We start from the raw sequence: 21,124 nt of genomic DNA on the forward strand, positions 1-21,124 counted from the left end.
GGCATAGAGAAAGATTTGAGAAGGCACCGGGCCCCTGCCTTCCAGAAGAGAAGTTAGAACAAGTACAAATTATGAATGCAGGATCTGATAAGGAAGACTCCCAAAGGCCCGCAGCCCACAGGCATGATCTGTTTGGCCCGAACATGTTTCTTTATAAAATGGAATTGAGCGTCTGCAGGTGGGGCATGCGGTCTCTACCTCCCCCAAGCCCCTTGCTCCTGTCACTCATCTCCTGGCCTGCCCCACCCCTCCAGGCATTGGACTTCTCACCACGATTTATTGCTGTAGAAAATGAGAAGTGTCAGCAAGTGGAATAAAGTGTGGGGACAGCACAAAGGTGAGAAAGGTAGTTTCCAGGTGGGGACTCCAAGGAGACTGCAAGGGGAAAGGAGCATTTTAATGCAAGATTTATGCACCGAAGCCGTTGACATGAGCCAGCTTCTGTGGCAGTTTCTTCCATGTGTACCTCCGCCTCTCTCCTTACTTTGATTTCCCTGGGTTGCTAGCAACAAGCAGTGTGCAGGTGAGATTCATTCATCCATCCACTTCGTAGTCATTGAACAACGGCTCTGTCCCAGGCACTGTTATCGGTGTGGAGGCATAGTAATGAGCAACACAGTCAGAACCCCTGCCTCTCTATTGATTTTGCATTCTAGTGAGGGAGACATAATAAGTTTTCCAGTAGTGAAGTGTCCTAGGACAGTGGTTGGCAAACTCACGAGCCACATGCGGCTCTTTGGCCCCTTGAGTGTGGCTCTTCCACAAAATACCATGTGTGGGCACACACATACAGTGCGATTGAAACTTCGTGGCCCATGTGCAGAAGTCGGTATTTTGTGGAAGAGCCACACTCAAGGGGTCAAAGAGCCGCATGTGGCTCGCAAGCCGCAGTTTGTCAACCACTGTCCTAAGAGGAAAGACAAAGGAGGAAGAGGGGCTAGAGCAGTGGTTCTCAACCTTCTGGCCCTTTAGATAGAGTTCCTCATGTTGTGACCCAACCATAAAACTATTTTCGTTGCTACTTCATAACTGTAATGTTGCTACTGTTATGAATCATAATATAGATATCTGATATGCAGTGTGGTCTTAGGCGACCCCTGTGAAAGGGTCGTTCGACCGCCAAAGAGGTCGCGACCCAAAGGTTGAGAACCGCTGGGCTAGAGAATAATGAAGAAAACCTTTTTATGTAGGTTGGTTAGGAAAGGCCCCACTGAAGTTGGGGCATAGGGAGAGAGCAAAGTGAAGGAAAAATAACGTGCAAGAGAGGGTAAAAGGCTCCCGTGGCAGAAGGCACAGCTTGTACAAATGTCCTGTGGCAGCAATGAGATTAGCATGTACCAAGAGCTGTAAGGAAGCCATGTGGCAGGGAGTAGGATGGATGGTGAGATCAGAAAGGATGAGGAAATAGGGGTGCAGGTCATGGAGAGCCTCTTGGGCCATGGGAAGGGCAGTGTTTAGTGAAATGCAACACACAAATGGGAATAACAATAGTATCTACCTCTCAAGGTACTTGTGAACATTCAATAAATTCTCCATGCAAAGTGCTAGCATCGTTAATTTTATATATGTAGCTACTCTTGTTATTCTGTGTTCAATAAATATTTTTATGGAATGAACAAAATTAATGTCTAAAGCTGTAGATTTAACAGCCCATTGTCAGGAAGACCATCTGTCTCTACATGATAGATGTTTTTTGTTTTGAAACGTGAACTCTGCCTTCAGTGACACAAGATTTATGCACCGAAGCCCTTGACATGAGCCAGCTTCTGTGGCAGTTTCTTCCATGTGTACCTCCGCCTCTCCCGATCCCCCCTGCCTGACCCAGAAGAAAACTCCTCTCCCAGCGTTCCTGCACTGTAACGTTGATGTCCTCTGGTTGCCCTCCACAGATAAAACTGTGAAGCTGTGGAAAGTCAGCGAGCGCGATAAACGGCCGGAGGGTTACAACCTGAAAGATGAGGAGGGCCGGCTGCGGGATCCTGCCACCATCACAACCTTGCGGGTGAGTCCAAAGGCTGTTTTTCTGCCACCGCCTTGGTGCCTCCTGAGGTTGGCCACATGCTGGCCGCTGTGAATGTTGCAACTGTGACGTGAGAGGGCGGGAGATCCAGCAGAGACTCACCTACCCGAGACTCCGGTGGCAGATGGGGGAGCAGGACAGGTGCCAAGCTCCACTGACCACAAGTCCGTGCATTTCCTTGGTCCACGTGGCCAGTGCCATGTGTTACTGTATGCTTAGCCTCTGCCTGTCCTCATTACCTAAACATCTTGAGCATCTTTTGTACTCAAGATACAGGGGATGGGACTACCCGGAAGGGAAGCTGAAGACCCGATTCAAAACATGAACCTCCAGCCCAGCCTGTGTGGCTTAGGAATTGAACATCGACTCATGAACCAGGAGGTCACAGTTCAATTATGCCCCAGTTAAGGCTCAATCCCCAGTAGGGGGCATGCAGGAGGCAGCCAATCCACGATTCTCTCTCATCACTGATGTTCTATCTCTCCCTCTCCCTTTTCTGAAAGCAATAAAAACCTATTTTAAAAATACAAAATAAAACACACATGAACGTCTGAATCTAACAAGACTGGGTTCCAATTCTGCCACTTACCAGAATCTCCCATAGTCACTCAACGTTTTGAGCTTTAGTCACACAAGTGATTTTTAGTTTCTCCATCTGCAAGACTGTGAACCTAACCTTTACAGCCCATGGATTTATGAGGATAAAATGCAATGCGGGTGGGAAGCCCTGACTCCATAGCTGGGCCTCCATAAACGATCCCTACTATTCGTCTGAGTGGCTTCCTTCCTGCCCTCCAGAAATGCACAGTCTGGTAAGAAAAGAGGATTCATCGGCTAATACACAAATGGTTATGGCACTAAATAGAGGGAGATAAATGCAGTGTGAGTCGGAGGGAGTTGCCATTTGATCAAAGGAGGGCGAAATTACGTTGGTTCCGGGAGACCGGGAAAGGGCGCCGAGGGAAGTGGTGTTAAAAATAGATTTCTAAAAGTGGACTTTTAAGGGAAGGCTCTCCAGATCTAGGTTAAATTGGTTCAAGCCTGAGTCATGAGCTTAGTTTTAGATGTGTTCAATGTGAGCAGGAAAGGGAGCACATGTCAGGACCAGCCCTAGCCCCAAGGGACTTTTCAAACGTGTGAAATATGCGCTTCCAGCCAGCAGCTGCTCCGCTGTAGCCAAGCAGTGAGAACGGAGACGGTGAAGCACATCTGGGGAAGAGAGGCTGTCGCCCCGGGTTTAGAAGCAGAGATGGGAGTTGAATGATGGCTGTGTATCTGATTAGCTCGCCCGTTTATTTGTTCGTTCATTTGTTCATCTGTTTATTGAGCGGGTGCTGTTTGAGCACAGACTCTTCGCTGGCCGCAGTACTGGGCGGTCTCACGTTAACTTAGTACTTACTGATGAGTACCTGGTCTTCATTTGAGCTCCTTCTGCGTTGGCTGCTCGGCCCCCTCTTGTCAGCCTGGGCGTTCAGCCTGGAGAGCTGCCAGCGAGCCCACCCCACCGGACCAGGCCGTTGCTCTAAAGCCGTGGTTCTCAACCTTCCTAATGCCGTGACCCTTTAATACAGTCCCTCATGTTGTGGTGACCCCCAACCATAAAATTTTCGTTGCTACTTCATAACTGTAACTTTGCTACTGTTATGAATCGTAATATAAATATCTGATATGCTATAGGTGTTTTCCAATGGTCTTAGGCAACCCCTGTGAAAGGGTCATTCAACCTCCAAAGGGGTCGCGACCCACAGGTTGAGAACCGCTGCAGTCTAAAGGCTGTGAGATTGGAGGGTAGAGCAACTAGGAATATGAAGGTTGGATCCGTCTGTGCTGGCTTGGAACTGTGGTCCCATTGCTGTCCGTCTAGTGACCTTGGACACGACACCTAAACTCCTTGTGCCTCTAATGTGGCATCTGCGCAACAGGGATGATGGTGGTCACTACTTCCTGGGCCAGTTGTGAGGATTCGATGCTGCATGGCGTGTGATGAAGAGCTTAGTCTATGCCTCATCTCACAGAAAGTCGGTTCCCTGCTGCTAGTTTGCATTACTATCATCATTAGTATGGCTGTTACTACTCCCTGCTGTTAGTAGGCCTCTGCATCTGAGAAAAATTCATACTCATTTTTCTTGTCATGTATTTTTTTATATTGTTGTTTTTACAAACTGGTCACTGATGTCTGCTAAGCGGCAAGCGCTATGCAAGCGATACAAAAGGAATAAGATATAAGATAACCTTTCAGCCCCCAGGACTTGACTATCCTGTAGGGAAACAGGTGGATTAGGTGCCACTGGGAAATTTACGTGAACTTCTGCCCATGTGTTCCCTTGCTCTTGTTTGCTACATGGAGGGGATTTCTCATACTATGGATGCCCGTTGTCCCTGGCATCCTGTGGGATTTCCTATAGCTGTCATTTGCCCCGGAGATGCCATCCCATGATGAAGAGGAGAGAAGGCCTATCTGTAAGTGTCCACGAGAGCTGAGATTGCCCCCAAAGTAAGACAGTGATGTCGGAAAGTGGACTTATATGTATCCTACAAGGAAGGCGGCCCCGAGGTGGGGCCGAGTTAGAAAATCCCAATTCTGGTTCTTGCTTCCATATTAACCAGCTGGGTGATCCTGAGCCAATGAATCACATGTGCTCTCTCCAGGCTTACTTTCTGAGTGGCAGAGGACGGGACAGAGTCAGTGTTTCTGCCACCACAGTATTGGTTACAAACACAGGTTCCCAGGACCCAGCCCCAGGGGTTCTCTTCAGCGAGTGGAGAGGCCCGAGGAGTCTGCATGATGGATATGAGCCCCTGAGGGTGGGAACAAGGGGGCTGTGGTCACTGGGCTCTCTCATCTCTCAGCCTCCTTCCAGCTGTTGTTTTTATGAGCCTCTGTTACTTTCCAGCCATTGCAACAGATATTATACCAGCTTGGGAGACACCTTTGCTATAAAATTGTAAATACTTGCATCTGATTTCACCTCCTCAACCTTCCTAGGCTCTCAAATATCCCATTTCTCCGTGTAAATGTCCACACCCCAGCATCCTTTTCCAGGCGAGTACTGACAAGGACAGCCTCCTTTCCTTCTTGCTCCCAGTGGTAGAGGAAGAAACAGCCAGGCTACCTGCCGACCTCAGATTCAGAACAATGACTCCAAACAGAGAATGGGCTGACGTGATATTAATCAGACTATGATTTACTAACACGCTCTGCGTTGAAATGTGCATTGCCAGCAGTTGTGGCTTTTTTTCTTCCCTGTGCTATGATTGCTTCCCGCTCCCTTTCAGAGTTTCCAGTTCTATGTGGATCTTGAGAGTGAGAATGTTTAATAATACCCGACAGCTAATTAATCCTCACTGAGTAATGAACCTGTTCTGTTTCAGTGCTGGGAGGCTCGGCTTTTCAAAGCAAGAATGTGGCTTTTTTTTCCTTTTTTTTTTTTTTCCTGGAAGGTAGCCTTTCAAATCCAATCCCTCATTACCCAGAGAGACTCTGAGTAGCGCTTCTATGAAAACAGTATCTCCTGCTCAGTATCATAATATTCAAAGCAACAATCATGGTAATTGAACAATTACACCTTACAGCTATAAAGGGCCATTTATATCACAAAGTAATTTCTTACCTCATCCCTAATTCAGCTTTGGAACAGCCACTGAGAAGGGCAGGACAGGTATTTGGCAGGTGAAAATGCCGACATCTAGTATTTATTGAGCATTTACTATATTCCCTGCTCCATGCTGGACAGACACACTGTTGGCATTAGCTACCTCATGACGTGTAGTTCACTGTTAAAATGCCCATTGCACAGATGAGGCTCAGAGGAGGTAAGTAACATGCCCAGATCATGCAGGGCTAAGAATCAAGCCTTGATTGACTTGGCTCTGGGATCTGAGCCCTTAAACACGGTGCAGAATCAGAGAGACTGTGACTTGCCCAACGGCCATCAACTGGTTACTCTAGAGCTGGGACTAAAAGTCAAGAGCTCTGGCTCTTCAACTTGGACATACATCAGCATTTGGAATGGTTTTCTTAAAATGAGTGCCATTATTATTCCAGGCCAGGGTGTCTCTTCCTTTCTCCCTCTCTCTCTCTCCCCTCTGCCCCCCTTGACTTTCCGGATCCCTGACAGCAGCATGGACAAACAAAGGCCTTGAGGTCTTATGTAGAGGCACTGAGCAAGATCCTCTTCTTTCTCAGCCTCCCTTACCCAGAAGTAAGAGGCCCTCGGAGCTCTTTCTAGGTCAGGAAGCTCGTAGTTCAAGTAATTGAATCAGCTGGGAAGGGAGCTGGGTGGTGGGAAATCGCACTTGGCACACTGAGCCTAGAGTTATGATTTCCTTCATTATGGTTGCCTGCCAGTGCCGTGGGATCCTAGGCCAGGTTGAAATTTGCTTTTAATCAGTTATACGTGTAGAGTCCAGAAGGTGTGAGCTCCCAAGCTGTGATGTGTCATAACCTCCCCCCAAATGAAGGGGATGTAATGAGCTCACGTTCTCATGTATTTTATCCAGACGTTCCTTACAGCTGCTAATAATAATTATAATAACCACATTTATGGAGTGCTTGCTATAGGCCAGGTGCTGGATTTTCTATCCTTACATCATTTCATCTACCAATAACTCTCCCATGTAGGTCTGTTATTCTTTCTGGATCGTCCTAGGTTTTATTCCCTCATTTCATTTAAGTCTCTGCTCAAGTGCCACCTTCTCAGAGAAACTCTCCTGGAATGCCCAAGAGAAAAGAGCCTGCTGGCCCTGGCCGGGTAGCTCAGTTGGTTAGAGCCTTGTCCCAATGAATGCATAAATAAATGGAACAACATCTCTCTCTCTCTCTCTCTCTCTCTCTCTCTCTCTCTCTCTCTCTCTCTCTCTCTCTCTCTCTCATCAGTCTTCCCATTCACTCTCGGTGCCCTTACCCTGCCCCTTCTCCTTAGATTTTGTCCTTGCCTGATACATCATGTGTCCGCTGCCTGCCCCCACGACAGTGTCAGCTCCATGAAAGCAGAAACAACACTGTGTCCTCTCCCATAGCTCCAGCAGCTAGAACAACACATGGCACACAGTAGGCACTCAGGAGTATTTGTCAAATGAATAAGAGTAGAACAGGTTTAGAGCAGGCAAGGGATTTGCCTCATGACTAAGAAATGGCTGAGCTGGGATTCAAACCCAGTCCATCTGACCCCAAATCTGATGCTTTTCATTATGACTTCCTACAGCCTTAACTTTCTAAGAAAATAATAATTCATGATCGCAGGGTAGGGCACTTTCATCACTTGTGTCTCTCAGAATTGTTTGGCAAAGCCTTCTTAATGTATGAGCTTGATTTGGAGGTGAGTAGAATGCAAGGGGGAAGGGCTGCCAAGGCCTTTCTGCCCAGGGTGGGCACACAATGGATGCACTGATTTTAGAGAAAAGATTCCATTTCACCATGTTTTTACACACATGCCTTCTGCTGGTGACCACCTCTGTCTTCCTCTCAACTCAGGACACACACATTCCCAAGACTTTCCCAAATTAACATGTTTCCACTTAGAATGACCCTGATGTTTGCAAATCCCACTGGTGGCAATTTAGACACACATACCCCCCCAGCCATAGTCTAAGACACCATGGCAAACCGGCCAGAGTGCTTCCAACTCTGAGCTCTGAGGGGACTTCTTAAGGATCATTGCTAACGGGTCATAGGATTAGGCAGGTCGAATAAAACAGACTAGCTATTTTCCCAAAAGTTATACTTTTAGTGAAAAAACAAGTTTAACCACCTGATCTGTTTTCTAAAGAACTGATTAAACAGACCACTGGTTTCAGTTTACTAATAATAGCCACTATGTTTAATCAGATATCCCTAGTGACAGGCTCTGGGTTGAGCAGTTTTATGGACATTTTCTAATTCTTTCTTCATCACAGTCCTGTAACTCCAGCATCATGCCCATTTTACAGATGTGTAAACAGAGGCTCAGGAAGGTGAGCACTGGCCTAAGGCCTCATAGATGATAAGTGGCAGAGCCAAGAATGGAATCCAGGTCTCTTTGATCCCATAGCCCCTGCCCGCCACCCTGATACAGGCCTATGTGTTGTGTGGTCCCTGACCTAGACAACAGTGAGGATAACACTGTTCTCTGACATGCAGAACTTTCCAGAGCATTACTTATCTAATTTATTGAGTATTTACTGCATGCTAGGCACTGTGCTAAGTATGTACTACAAAGTGTACCTGACAAAGATGAGTGACACACACTCCCTGTCCTCAAGGGGCAAGGACGGGGCAAGTGGCAAAGGACTGCAACATGAAATCAATTTAATCAGTGGTTCTCCAAGTGTGCCCCCATGGTCACCTGCAGTGCTTTTTTAGACCATAATCATCAGCTTCATCTCTACGGATTCCAATTTAGAGGGTCTGCGTTGTTCCCAGTGACACCTTTGACAAAACCCTTCCTGGAAAACTCCCCGGTGGTTCTGCTGCAGGTGGTCCCTGGGCCAGGCTTTGAGAAACCCTGGATAGGGCACGTGTCCAGAGCAAATCACAAATCACCGCGCAGTTCAGAGGAAGAGGAGAAGGGCGAGATGCAGGGCCAGGAAGGAGTTATCACGAAGCATCTTGAAGGATAGGTGGTCTTTCATGCTGGGGTCCTCATCTGATACTCGAGAGGATCCTGGGAGGCAAGTAGGAACCGAATTGCTATTTCCCTCTTTCTAGTAGTAGGAATGTGGTACCCCCAGTACAATAAGGGAAATGGAAGCCCTGAGAGGCAGAACTGAGAATCAAATGCTTTCTGTCTCTACACTTCTTGCTGCCTCTGTGGTGACCACATGGTGATACTCACTTTGGAGGATGGGTAACCGTAGGCCAGTTTCCGGGCAAATTACTGGCTGAGTCAGGTTTGTCCGTGGCTGCCCCAGGCTTTAATTTGGGGTTTATGCTTTCATAACTGAGGCCTCTTAGGATATCAATACAGCCTACCCCTACCATTTTTTAATTTTTCCAGAATTCATTTTGTGATTTATGGCTGCTCTGGGGGCTTAATAGCCACTCCTTTTACAGTTTCATCTTATATTTGTTGCAAATAACAATGAAGTGTTTAGCTACTGCAGTGAAAAATCAATCAAGCCAGTTCCATATTCACAGGCTCACAATGGCACCCGGATGGCCCCCTGGATTAGATTAACTTCGTGACTGTGTCACTCTGGTGTGGGTAATTTCTCAACCTCCGCTCCCTCCCTCCCCGCCTGCCTTGGCGGGTGGATATTGAGATCTCCCATTGATTGACTGCCCCGAAAGGCAATGCTGGCGTGTGATGTGTGTAACTCAGCGGGGCGCGCGGACTCTGTGGTTATGAAAATAAATAATAATTTATGTTATCGTTATTGATTGCCATCATTATCTGATTGTATCTGTCTGCGTCATGGGGTTTCAGTTATGGGATCAGAAAGCGCTCCACAGGAACCTCAGGCACTACCCTCACTGACGAGCCTCGGCGTTTGACACGTGTCGCCTCTTGCGGGTGAGGGCTGTGGATGTCCCCATCCTGTTCTTTGGCTCATGTTCAGTAAGACAGTGTCAGCTGGTTCAGTGTCAGACAAAGGAACTAAGTCAGTTGGAATAGTAAAATAATAAGAGCAGCAAACATTTATTGAGCATGTGCTGTGTCCCGGGGACACAGGGCACCTATTGGCTAATTTAATATTCAAGGTAAACCTATAAGGTAGGGATTGAAATAAACCTCATTTTAGAGATGTGGGCCCTAAAGCCAGGGAGGTTAAGTAACCTGGCTGAGGTCAGATGGCTAGTAAGTGGGAATGCGTGGACTTGAAGTCATGTCTTCGTGCTTCTAAAGATCCATACTACTATCCTGCCTCTTGTATTAGAAGAGCATGTCAGGTATATTCATCTGAATATTCAGTGTAAACCAAAATATGAGTGAGCAGGGACTAGAGACAAACCTGCCAAGTAAACGGTAGGCGCTCCTTTGCCTTGGGCACAGGTGGGTTTTCTACTTTGTGTGGGGGAAGGTAGACCAGAAGGACACGTGGAAACTAGGTCATGGTGTACTAGGTCATGGGTGATCTTGAGACTCTGGACACATCTTAAGTCGTCCCCGGCTGACTGGCTGACTCAGAATCTCTAGGAGCAGGGCCAAGGGATCTACCCAGGTTTCTCAGCTGTATCCCAGGCCTTCCTGGAGACCAGCTGGGTCTGAGAGCCATTGGAACAGTGACAGCAAGGTTAGCTCCAAAGGAGAGGCTCTCTGATCGGATTCTGTAAGCTCTTTCTTTGTCCTCTTCCCTCCTCCTGCCCACGATCCTATGTAGAATAATCTGAGGGCACTTTTATTACCAAAACATGGTTGCCTGTCTACTAAGTGACTGATGTGATTTGGAGTGAGCGTCTGCAAGCCAATCACGTTTAGGTTGTGTGTGAGCGGTTCCGCCCTTCACAACTCAAGTTCTTTTTCCCTCAAATCGGGGCCAGCCTACCCAATGGCCAGTGTGCTGTAACGTTAACAACACTGAAGACATCAATTAAGCACATGCTGTGTGCCAGGCCTTCTGCTAGGCACTTTACAAGTACTATCTCACTGTAGCCTGGCAGCAGCCCTGCGGGGTGGGTACTGTTTAATCCACATTTTCCAGATGTGGACATTTGATTCAGAAACTGAAGTGACTGGCCCAAGGGCTACAGACACTAAGGGGCAGAATGACATTTTTTTTTAACCAGGTTCTGTCTGACTCCAGAGACTTCGATCTTAACACCGTGACCTAGAGCTCCAGGAAAGGGCCATGTCTCTGACCACGTCTCAGCCATCACCTGTAAGATGGAAATGACCACTGTACATTCTTCCCACAGAGGTCAGGCTAACAAAACAGAGCCCCACGCTGACAGTAGATGCCCAGTATGTGCTATTATTACTGTTCTCCTCTCCCTTTCCATCTTTTTTTTCTGAAATATATTTTATTGATTTTTTACAGAGAGGAAGGGAGAGAGATAGAGAGTTAGAAACATCGATGAGAGAGAAACATCGATCAGCTGCCTCTTGCACATCTCCTACTGGGGATGTGCCCGCAACCCAGGTACATGCCCTTGACCGGAATCGAACCTGGGACCTTTCAGTCCGCAGGCCGACGCTCTATCCACTGAGCCAAACCGGTTTCGGCTCCCTTTCCATCTTGTCTTTCACCTGGACACCAGGAGTTTCAGGAAGGTCTGATGAATATATTGAAAAGGTTCAAAGCAGTGTTGTGTTTGGGGACCAGCAATTTATTGTGTTTCTTTCGTTTGAATGCGTGTTTGTCCTGGCTCTCCAAATCTGGGTTGGATTCAGAGTGTCTACACTGACAATAAAATGTTTTCGTTCATCTCCACACGCCCTTTGTTGTGCTGCATTTACCATGCAGTAATTAGATCCAGCATAAATGGAAATAGAAGCAGAATCCTGTACCTGGTTTGAGATCAAGTTCTGTTTGTCTCTTGCTCCCCACCCCTTTGAGAGGAATTTGTGGCCCCGGATTGTGACAGGAACTAGTAGGTGACACCCCCTGTATGCACACTCAGTGACAGTGGGAAGCTGAAAAGTCCACCCATGTCAGAAAGGAAAAGAATCATTTTAGAGGATGAAATCTCACTTTTTCCATGGCCTCTGGTGTCGTTTATTTTGGTGTCATTCATTATCATGAGGGAGGACAGTATTCTAGACCATAACCCATTCTCTTTTCTCTTTGGTCATTAAATGGTCTGAATTTTGGCGACGGGGAAGATGGGCCAGGGCAGGTGGCTTTGCAGGCGCGACTCTTGTCACTGTGTCAGACCTTATTCATACTGACCCAGATGGATTTTTCTCAAAAGAGAAGTTAATAGTATGATTTTCCCTTTCAAGGGCTGTCTGTGCACTTCTAAAGTAAGTGGAAAATCCAGACGTAATTGGATGATTCAGGGGGAAAAGTACCTCCATTCTCTGAATCTTTCAGATGGAATTGTCTGAATCATGAGTGTAATGGGAGAGATATTGTTCCCCGACAGGGCTGGGATCTGAAATGTGAGCTCCCTGCTGCATGAGTGAGGGTGCGAGTCCCAGCCCCTGACACTGTGCATGTATGTATATGCGTGTGCAGGCATGCACATGGCACGCAGTTCTCAAGTAGTGCATGGCTCAAGAAAACATAGGATGTTGGCAAAGCCTAGAACTGATTTGTATTTGGTTTTTAATTAGACAACAGGAAATCAAAAATATATGCCTAGATCCCTTTTGCTGCCAAGTTATTCCAATAACTATTTGAAACCTCAAGAGGAACTCTGCTCATTATATGTACTATTTTTGTGTAGAAGATAATTAACATAAATGGATTTAGAATCAAATTCAGTAGAGGAAACGATCACTTTGATCCTAGTATATTGCAAAACAGGCTTCAATGATGCATGGATATACGTATTTTCAGTACCCATCTCTACCAGAGAAATACATTTTAGATATTTCCCTAGAGGTTAGTATATAGGATAATACCTTCTTTTTTCTGTAGTCCATAAAAATAAGAAACTGGTTGGAGGAAAACATTTTATAAGAGTATATTTATGTTCAAGGAAATTATTACCAATGGGAATAGTATTTAATTCTCTGATTTCCTCAGAATGGTTGAGCCAGAAGGAAAGGAATTTTCTAACTAAAAGGTGTTGGATTTGTATGTATTCAAGAGGAGGAAACTGGGACACATTCTTGTTATTTGTTGTGATCAGATGATCAGTTGGGCTCAGTTCTTTTCAAACACACACATACACGCTCACAAATGTTTCTTGCTAGAGAACATATGGGAAACCCCATCTTAAACACAGTTAAACAAATTTATGTACGTCAGGCTTTCTCAGGACCTTTCGTATACTAATATCCGATAGCAAACTCCAGGGAAGATAGATGGCATGAAGTATTTTTCCACCAAACGTGATTGACAGGAGAAAGCCCTTTTCTCATGGGATTACTGGTTTTTATGACATTCTGCTCAACACGTGGTCCTTGGCTCAGTGCCAGTTTACAACCAGATAGTGAGTTTGTATGAGAATATGAACCATTCATATCACTAAGCCACTGTAGAGTTCAGCTGACGCTTGTATTTGTCATAGCAAGTCTTTTCTCAATGAATGAAGCAATGCATTGAATCTGGCTTGGGCTCCTCATCTGGTCACGGACCATTAACAAAGAATTTGTGGGTTGGTTGTTTTGAGTAGTGCAGCCATGGACCTCACTTTAAGAAATGCTGGCTGAAGGATCGGATCTGGGAATGGGGAGGGGGGTAGCCTGATACCACTTTCACTCTGCTCTTACTGCCTCCAGGCACCGAATCACCCAGGCACAGAATCACGTGATGGTGTAGGACCCTTCATAGCACCTCCCTCTTGACATTCAATTCATTAACGATCACTGAGAACTTACCAGTGCCTGACACTGTTCCAGACACTCTGCATATTTCATCGTTCAATTTTCACCTTAACCCCATGAGCTTAAAACCATCCCCACCATTTCACAGATAAAGAAACTGTGCCCTACATGGAGGAGGCAACTCGTGCAAGGTTGTTTGCTAGCAAGTGGCAGGACCAGCGTTCACCCCTGGCTGTCTGACTGCAGACCCCCCCTCTTAACCACCATGCTGCCTGGCTTCTCAACAGCAATGGAGTTCAACCATTGGAGCCAATGGAGGTTTGATCCTACTATCAGAGACTTCTAGAAGCATATACGCCCCCATCAGCCAATCTGAAAGCTTTGACTGCTTATAAATGTGGAGCCTAACATCTATCTAATCTGCATTTATAAGAGGAAGGTTCCATACGTATATTCAGGGATAGACATCCCTGCCCTCATGGGGCTTACAAGCCAGTGAGGAACTAGCTGGTTATGAGCTTTTATCTGAAACTGGCAATTGCACCAACTTTGTGCACCCATGCCAGACATCACAGTCAATCTGCTGTGTATTTCATCACTGCCTGAGAGCCTTCTCAACATTTCCTTCTCTGCTCTGTGATTCCACTTTCTATAATTAGTTTGAGGGAGAGTTCTGCAACTTTTAATTAAATAAAGACGTTGTCTCTTTAATGCCAAAATATCCAGACATAAGGTGAAAACTTCATCCAATTATCCTGCTATTTCAGTACCAAACATGCAGATGTTTAAGAACTCTGATAGCTTGATTTTTTAAAAAAATTGTTTGTTCTACAAATTCAAAGAGCATCTAAGAGAGAAACCTTCTGGGGGTGGGGAGCATAAGATTATCAATGCAGATAAGACAGGAGGTATAAGGATACATAATGAGATAGAAGTGTCAAAACAAGGCCACATTTGGTTACCATTATTCCTTCCCAGAGTAAAGTCATCTCTGTAGATGAATTCACAGATGACTGTCACAATCCTGTTGAAATGTGCCCTTGCCCTACTTAATGGTCAGATCAGTTAAGAACTTAGGCACCAATGCCCTGGCCAGTGTGGCTCAGTTGGCTGGAGTGTCGTCCCATGCACCAAAAGGTTGCAGGTTTGATTCCTGGTCAGGGCACATACCTAAGTTATGGGTTTAATCCCATCAGGGTGCTTACAGAAGGCAACCAATCTGTGTTTCTTTCTCTCTCTCCCTCCCTCTCTCCAAACAATGTTTTTTAAAGAACATATGCACCACGTAAGTTACTTATTCCTTTCTTCACTAATTCCACAAGTATTTCGTGAGTACCGTACCACTGCAAGCCAGGCACTGTGACAGTCCCTGGAGATAATAGCAGTGAGCATGAATGGCATGGTTCCTGCCCTCATTGAGTTTACAGGCTCTTTTGGTTGCCGAAGAGAGGTGTGTGGTACACAGGAGAACACATGATCTGATTGATTCATCCATGGAAAACAGAGAATAATTTTTGGAGCAATTAATAATTGAGCTGAAGCCAGATGGCAGGTGAGGAAAAGAGTAGGAGGAGCATTTCAGGCAGAAGAATTGCCATGGACAAAGGCCATGAGATGGGAAGTCACACAGGAGAATAGGGGATGGAACAAGGGCCGGAGCGGCTAGGATGCTGGGCACAGGGAGATGATGGAGACAAGGCAGGCAGCTATGGCCAGGCCATGCTGGGATCATAGGCCTTCCCGAGGAGCCTGCTCTTTCTCCCAAGAGCAATGCAAGCCCTTTCTTCTCTACACTGGTTGCTTTGAAACAGACCCTCTTTGCTCAGACATCCCAATGTTCTGCGCCCAAGACAGGACATACGCCAAGACAGAGAAGCTGCAGGCACAACCTAGGACTTTCCCCGTGGATATGAAGAGCTTAACTTGAGGAAGCAAATGGCCTTTGTCAGTGTGGCCATGTTGCCCTCCAGCCCCCCTTGCCTGCCACTGTTTTAGTACATGTCAGGGCATGGCCTCCTCGGAGCTTCTCCAATATCAAGGCGTCCTCCCTCCAAGGTGAGTCCTCCCATGAATGATTGAATTGTTCGAAGGGTCATAGAACCTGACAGCTCCCTATTACACAAAGGAGAAGATAAGCTTCCGATTAGCCCTGGGGCTGGAGGAAGCCCAGACAGAGTGCACCTGTCAGAACTGCTTACAACATATAAATCATTACCTCAGTTTTCCATGCAAGAATTGGGCCAGAGAGAGAGAAGTGACGGAGGTTTGTTAGCAGTGCAGAGCCATAAGTAAAGAGCTCATGCTTGGCTCCAAAGCAGGATTTGTGGTGCTGTCCATGCAGAGAGAAGAGCCCCATGCCCAGAGGAACGACAGAGACAAATGCCCACTGGCTCCAGGAAGGGGCAATTTGTTTCTCTGGCATTTGCTGATGGGCTTTTATCACTGATCTAACAATAGCAGCCACCAAAGCTTTCCCAGACTCCAAAGGGGAGTGTTTGGTATTAGGCTTGCTCTGTGTGTGGTCGTAGATCCCTCTCTTGTGTAATCGCCATAGTAATCTTTGTTATTGTTGCCACTTTGGGTCCCTTCATTGGGCAAAAATCTCTGAGCTAGCTAAGGCCCAATTATGGCTAACCTGCTATCCTACAGTGCAAGGTAGGAGGGTGTTTCTGAGGGCAAAAAAAGCAACATGAGCCGTGGCCAGTGTGTCTCAGTTGGTTGAGCATAGTCCCATGCACTGAGAGGTCAGGGCGCGTGCCCAGCTTATGGGCTCAACCTCCAGTAGGGGGTGTGCAGGAGGCAGCCAATGGATGTTCGCCTTTCACAGCAATGTTTCTCTCTCTCCCTCTCCCTTCTTCTCTCTTTAAAATCAATAATAAAAACATTTTTTAAAAATCATGAAACTGAAAAAAAGATTGAAGGACAGCAAGTCAGAAAATGTTCAGCAAAGGTTTAAAAGCATAAATTGATTGGACAATGCCCAAATTTTCGTTGCATTTTATATTCAATAAAATACCAAGTAGCGAGGGAGAGCAACTAAGATGGCGGCATAGGTAAACACTGGGAAATTATTGCCTCACACAACAATTGAAAATTACCCCAAAGGACTGAGCAAACATCATCCAGAACAACAGGAAGGCTGGCTGAGTGTAAATTCCACAACTAGAAGGAAAGAAAAGCACGCTGAGAGCCAGAGGCGCTGCGGAGGTGAAGTGCAGAGGTACGGCGGCGCGCGAGGAAAGGGGGTGGCACCTGAGGACGCGGCTGTCTTTTTGAATCACAAACTCCCGACGGCTCTGAACTCCGGTTCCGGGAAGTCTCTGGGGACCCAGGTCTCACACGGGGAGAAGCTGGTCTGTCCGGCAGCGAGCGAACTTGAGGGCGGCTTTCCCTCAGAGGTGCTTGCAGCCGTTACCGGAACACTGAGACGCGCGACTCCGGGCGGAGAATCGGCCATGGCCGCTTTCTCCGCCCTCTGACTCCCTGAGACCCCGCCCCACCCAGGCTGCAGCAGAGGCTTTTGCATGTGAATGTACCTAACTGCAGCCGAACCAGGCAGACCTGGAACTTCCAAGAGAAGGCCCAAGGCCCCGCAGCGGCTTGCATTGCTTCACAGCTGAGCCTCTTCGTGGCTCCTGCTGTGTGGCCTCAGGCAGAGGCTGAATTAGCACCTCCTTAGATCCAGGAGCCACTGTACCCAGTGGTCAGAGGGGGTCCATCCAGACTGCAACTCCTCAGATCCATAAGGGACGCACTCAGGGAGCAGACTCAGTGAGCACCAAAGCCCCACTGAAGCAAGTCTTGCCCCAGAAGGGTGTCTTCAGCACAGAAGTTCTCCCACTTTAGACACAGCTGATTCTCACAGCCAATTGGCCTGGAGGTCAATTCCTCCCAGTGATTCTACAACAACCAAGGCACCAAGAGTGCACCAAGAGTGTCCACCCCAGGTAACTGGGGAGGCTGAGCTACTGGGCCCTACAGGACACCTGGCGCACAGGGCCACTCTATCAACACAGGGAAGCTGCCAAAATGCGGAGACAAAGAAACAGGTCACAAATGGCAGAAATGGAGGAAAGCAAACGATTGGATATAGAGTTTAAGGCCACGGTTATAAGGTTTTTCAAGAATTTTATGGAAACCGCCGATAAATTTAATGAATCCCTCAATAAGTATAGGGAGACCATGGAGGACATGAAAAAGGACCAACTAGAAATTAAGCATACACTGACTGAAATAAAGAATAATTTACAGAGATCCAGCAGCAGAAAAGAGGATCCCAAGAATCAAGTCAAAGATTTGAAATACAAAGAAACAAAAAATACCCAACCGAAAAAGAAAAAAGAAAAGAGATTCCAAAAATATGAAGATAGTGTAAGGAACCTCTGGGACAACTTCAAGCGTACCAACATCAGAATTATAGGGGTACCAGAAGGAGAGAGAGGGCAAGATATTGAAAACCTTTTTGAAGAAATAATGACAGAAAACTTCCCCTACCTGGTGAAAGAAATGGACTTACAAGTCCAGGAAGCGCAGAGAACCCCAAACAAAAGGAATCCAAGGAGGACCACACCAAGACACATCATAATTAAAATGCCAAGAGCAAAAGATAAAGAGAGAATCTTAAAAGCAGCAAGAGAAAGACAGTCAGTTACCTACAAGGGAGTACCCATACAACTGTCAGCTGATTTCTCAACAGAAACCATGCAGGCCAGAAGAGACTGGCAAGAAATATTCAAAGTGATGAATAGCAAGAACCTGCAACCAAGATTACTTTATCCAGCAAAGCTATCATTCAGAATAGAAGGTCAGATAAAGAGCTTCACGGATAAGAAAAAGCTAAAGGAGTTCATCACCACCAAACCAGCATTATATGAAATGCTGAAAGGTATTCTTTAAGAAGAGGAAGAAGAAAAAGGAACTCTTACCATTTGCCACAGCATGGATGGAACTTGAGAGCGGATAAATACCACAGGATCTCACTCATTTGTGGAATATAATGAACAACATAAGCTGATGAACAAGGACTGATCCAGAGACGGAGAGGCATTGATTGGACTGTCGGGACTTGGAGGGAAGGTAGGGGAGGGTGGGGGTAAGGGGGAAAGATCAACCAAAGGACTTATATGCAAGCATATAGGCCTAACCAATGGACATGGACAACGGGGGGGTGAGGGCATGAGCGGGGGTGGGGGGGTGGGGGGTAGAGGGTAACGTGGGGACAAGGACACATATGTAATATCTTAATCAATAAAAAATATATTTAAAAAAAAAAATACCAAGTAGCGAGGAAAATGTGAGAGCCTGGACGATTCCAGCTGGAGAAGCCCCAGTACGAAGTATTCCCAAACCACAAGCTTGTGCAGCAAGAAACATTGTCTTGTGGGCCACTGGAGGCAGAGTGAACAAAAATGGGCAAGCCAATCATTCTCCAGGATAGACAGTCAAGCCCAGTTCCCAGAGCTTTTGTAAGGGGCCTTGATTGGTGGCCCCCACATAAAAGGGAACCATGTGTTTCCAGGCCACTGATAGAGGAGTCCTTCTTCTGTTCCACCATCCTGTGTTTTGAAGGGAAGCATTATCTTTGCAGTCACAGCACAACCCAAAATATATCAGCTGCCTGTTAAAATTCCCCAGAAGAGAAATACAGTATATTTTATGTGAACAAACCCAAAATGTGAGTTAAGACAGTACCCAGAGAGATATGGGCACTAAAGGAATGAGTCACATGGATACTTCAAAATAAACAAAATAAGTTCCTGTTTGTTCAAAAAGTGTGAGCAAAAGGTTCTTATTCTTAGGAGATGTGTGAGGCTGGCTTATTTCTCCTTGTCCTCAGGTAGGGAGGAAAGCCCACAGTTGGGCTTTCACAGTTGGAACCTTTCTGGAGTCTAGTGTGATGGTTAAAAAACCCAGATTAACAGTTCTGAGTGCAAATCCCAGCTCTGTCTTTTTGTAACTTTGGGCCTTTTATTTAAGCCCTCAAAGTATCAGTTTTATCATCAATAAAGCACATACATCATAGGACTTATCAGAAAATAATACTAGCACAGTATCTGATTTTAGTACTTACCATTCGACAATAGCTGACTTCAAGCTGGGAATCAGGAATGCTCAGAGCAGAGAGACAACTGGTAGACCCCAGTTGCTTCTTTTCATGGAAGCATAGAGTTCTATGAAGACAAGTAAGAAAGGACTTCTTGCCCTGACTGGTTTGGCTTAGTGGAGAAAGAAAGGACTTCTAACTTGATCATGTGGCCAATTTGCCTATAACACATTAACCCTAATATCTAAGATTCTTTAGTGAATGAGTTCACATTTCTGACCTAAGGAAATTCCCATGAATGATCCTATATAATAAAAGGCTAACATGCAAATTGTCCCCTGGATCAGAAGTTTCTACCAGGAGTTCAACCAGGGGGTGGGGCTGACTCACCAACCGCCCGTGACCCCTCCACTCAGCTGGCCCCACCCCACATCCCAATAGGGGCGGGACCGGCCAGCCAACCTCCCACATCCCCTCCCCACACCCCCGGCCAGCCCAGCCTGATAGGCTCCTATTGGGGCGGCCAGCCAGAACCCACCCATGCAGGAATTCATGCACCGGGCCTCTAGTTCTTAATAAAATTCTGTAAGTACAGATAAGGAGATACTGGAGAATAGATCACCAATTTGAGTCTCTCTGGATAAATTGAGTGAGTGTGTTCCTACCCTGCAATGCCTGTTTTTGAAAGACAGTGAACTCTCACATTCTCACTGAGCTAAGAAGTTATATAATTAGTAGGAACTCCTGCAGAGGGAAGAGGCTGTGGCCAAGTCTCATGTGAGTGGCTCTGGGATGATAGCATTATTGCCTGGAAAGTCGTTAAAAACTGACTCTGGACTCCAGGTTGCAAATCTCCCTATAGATTCTCTACCTTCAACCATTCATCATCAAAAATGCAGAATTCTCTGCCTAGATTAAAGGATCCACTGTCAGATGTTAGACCTTCTGTCTTTATTTTCTGTTAGCACTAAAGAAAAACCATCCAAGTAGGTCACTTTCCTTAAATAAAAACAACCAAAAAAGTTCTCTCAATATTTTCTCCTCTGTCTTCACCACTAAGAAAAAAGTCCCACTTTTGTCTTCCAGCCCAAGCTCATTATTAACCTGGTTGACATTCGCAAATGCACATCCACCATTGGACACTCAAATTGACTTTCCAGAAACTCCCCCTTTAACTGGACTGCTTTTCTATGGAAACCATCTGCCAGCATCTGTGGTGAGAGAGATTCTGACAAAACGATGTGCCCGGCCAAATGATCAGGTGGAATTAGCTTGTTCTCTATTTCTGTTTGATAGCGACACTGTGCCTTTGCATAATTCTCACTGATTATCCGAAGGGAAAGGCCATAACTCAGGCAGATGAGCTTTATTGGCAGCAATCCCTTCTGGGGAAGAAGGAAAAATGGATGAGCAGCAGCATTTGCATGTACCGTATATGCTGAGAGATCGACGTTCCAAGCAGTCTATAAACTAAGCTTGCCTAAATCCGAAACCTCAAAAAATGAAAATGCCACCTTGGCTGGGTATGTCAGTTGGTTAAAGTGTCGTCCCAGTACGCCAAGTTGTGGGTGCAATCCCGGGTCAGGGCACATACGAGAATCAACCAATGAATGCATAACTAAGTGGAACAACAAACTGATGATTCTCTCTCTCTTTCTCTCTCTCTCTCTCTCCTTTCTCCTTTCTCTCTCTCCCTCTCTCTAAAATCAA

The 21,124-nt window shown here is 46.2% G+C and overlaps 1 protein-coding gene across 8 annotated transcripts in view; it reads left to right on the forward strand.

The window, feature by feature from the left end:
- The window catches only part of PPP2R2B (protein phosphatase 2 regulatory subunit Bbeta), a 376,594-nt gene that overhangs the window by 300,676 nt on the left and 54,794 nt on the right, over positions 1 to 21,124 (forward strand). For all 8 annotated transcript variants that reach the window (XM_036313813.1, XM_036313821.1, XM_036313814.1 and 5 more), the window contains one exon: positions 1,890 to 2,002. In XM_036313813.1, coding sequence (XP_036169706.1) covers positions 1,890 to 2,002 — 113 coding nt within the window. The remainder of the gene's footprint in view (positions 1 to 1,889; positions 2,003 to 21,124) is intronic.

The sequence above is a fragment of the Myotis myotis genome, unplaced genomic scaffold, assembly GCF_014108235.1.
Source record: "Myotis myotis isolate mMyoMyo1 unplaced genomic scaffold, mMyoMyo1.p scaffold_m19_p_6, whole genome shotgun sequence".
Classification (NCBI taxonomy): domain Eukaryota; kingdom Metazoa; phylum Chordata; class Mammalia; order Chiroptera; family Vespertilionidae; genus Myotis; species Myotis myotis.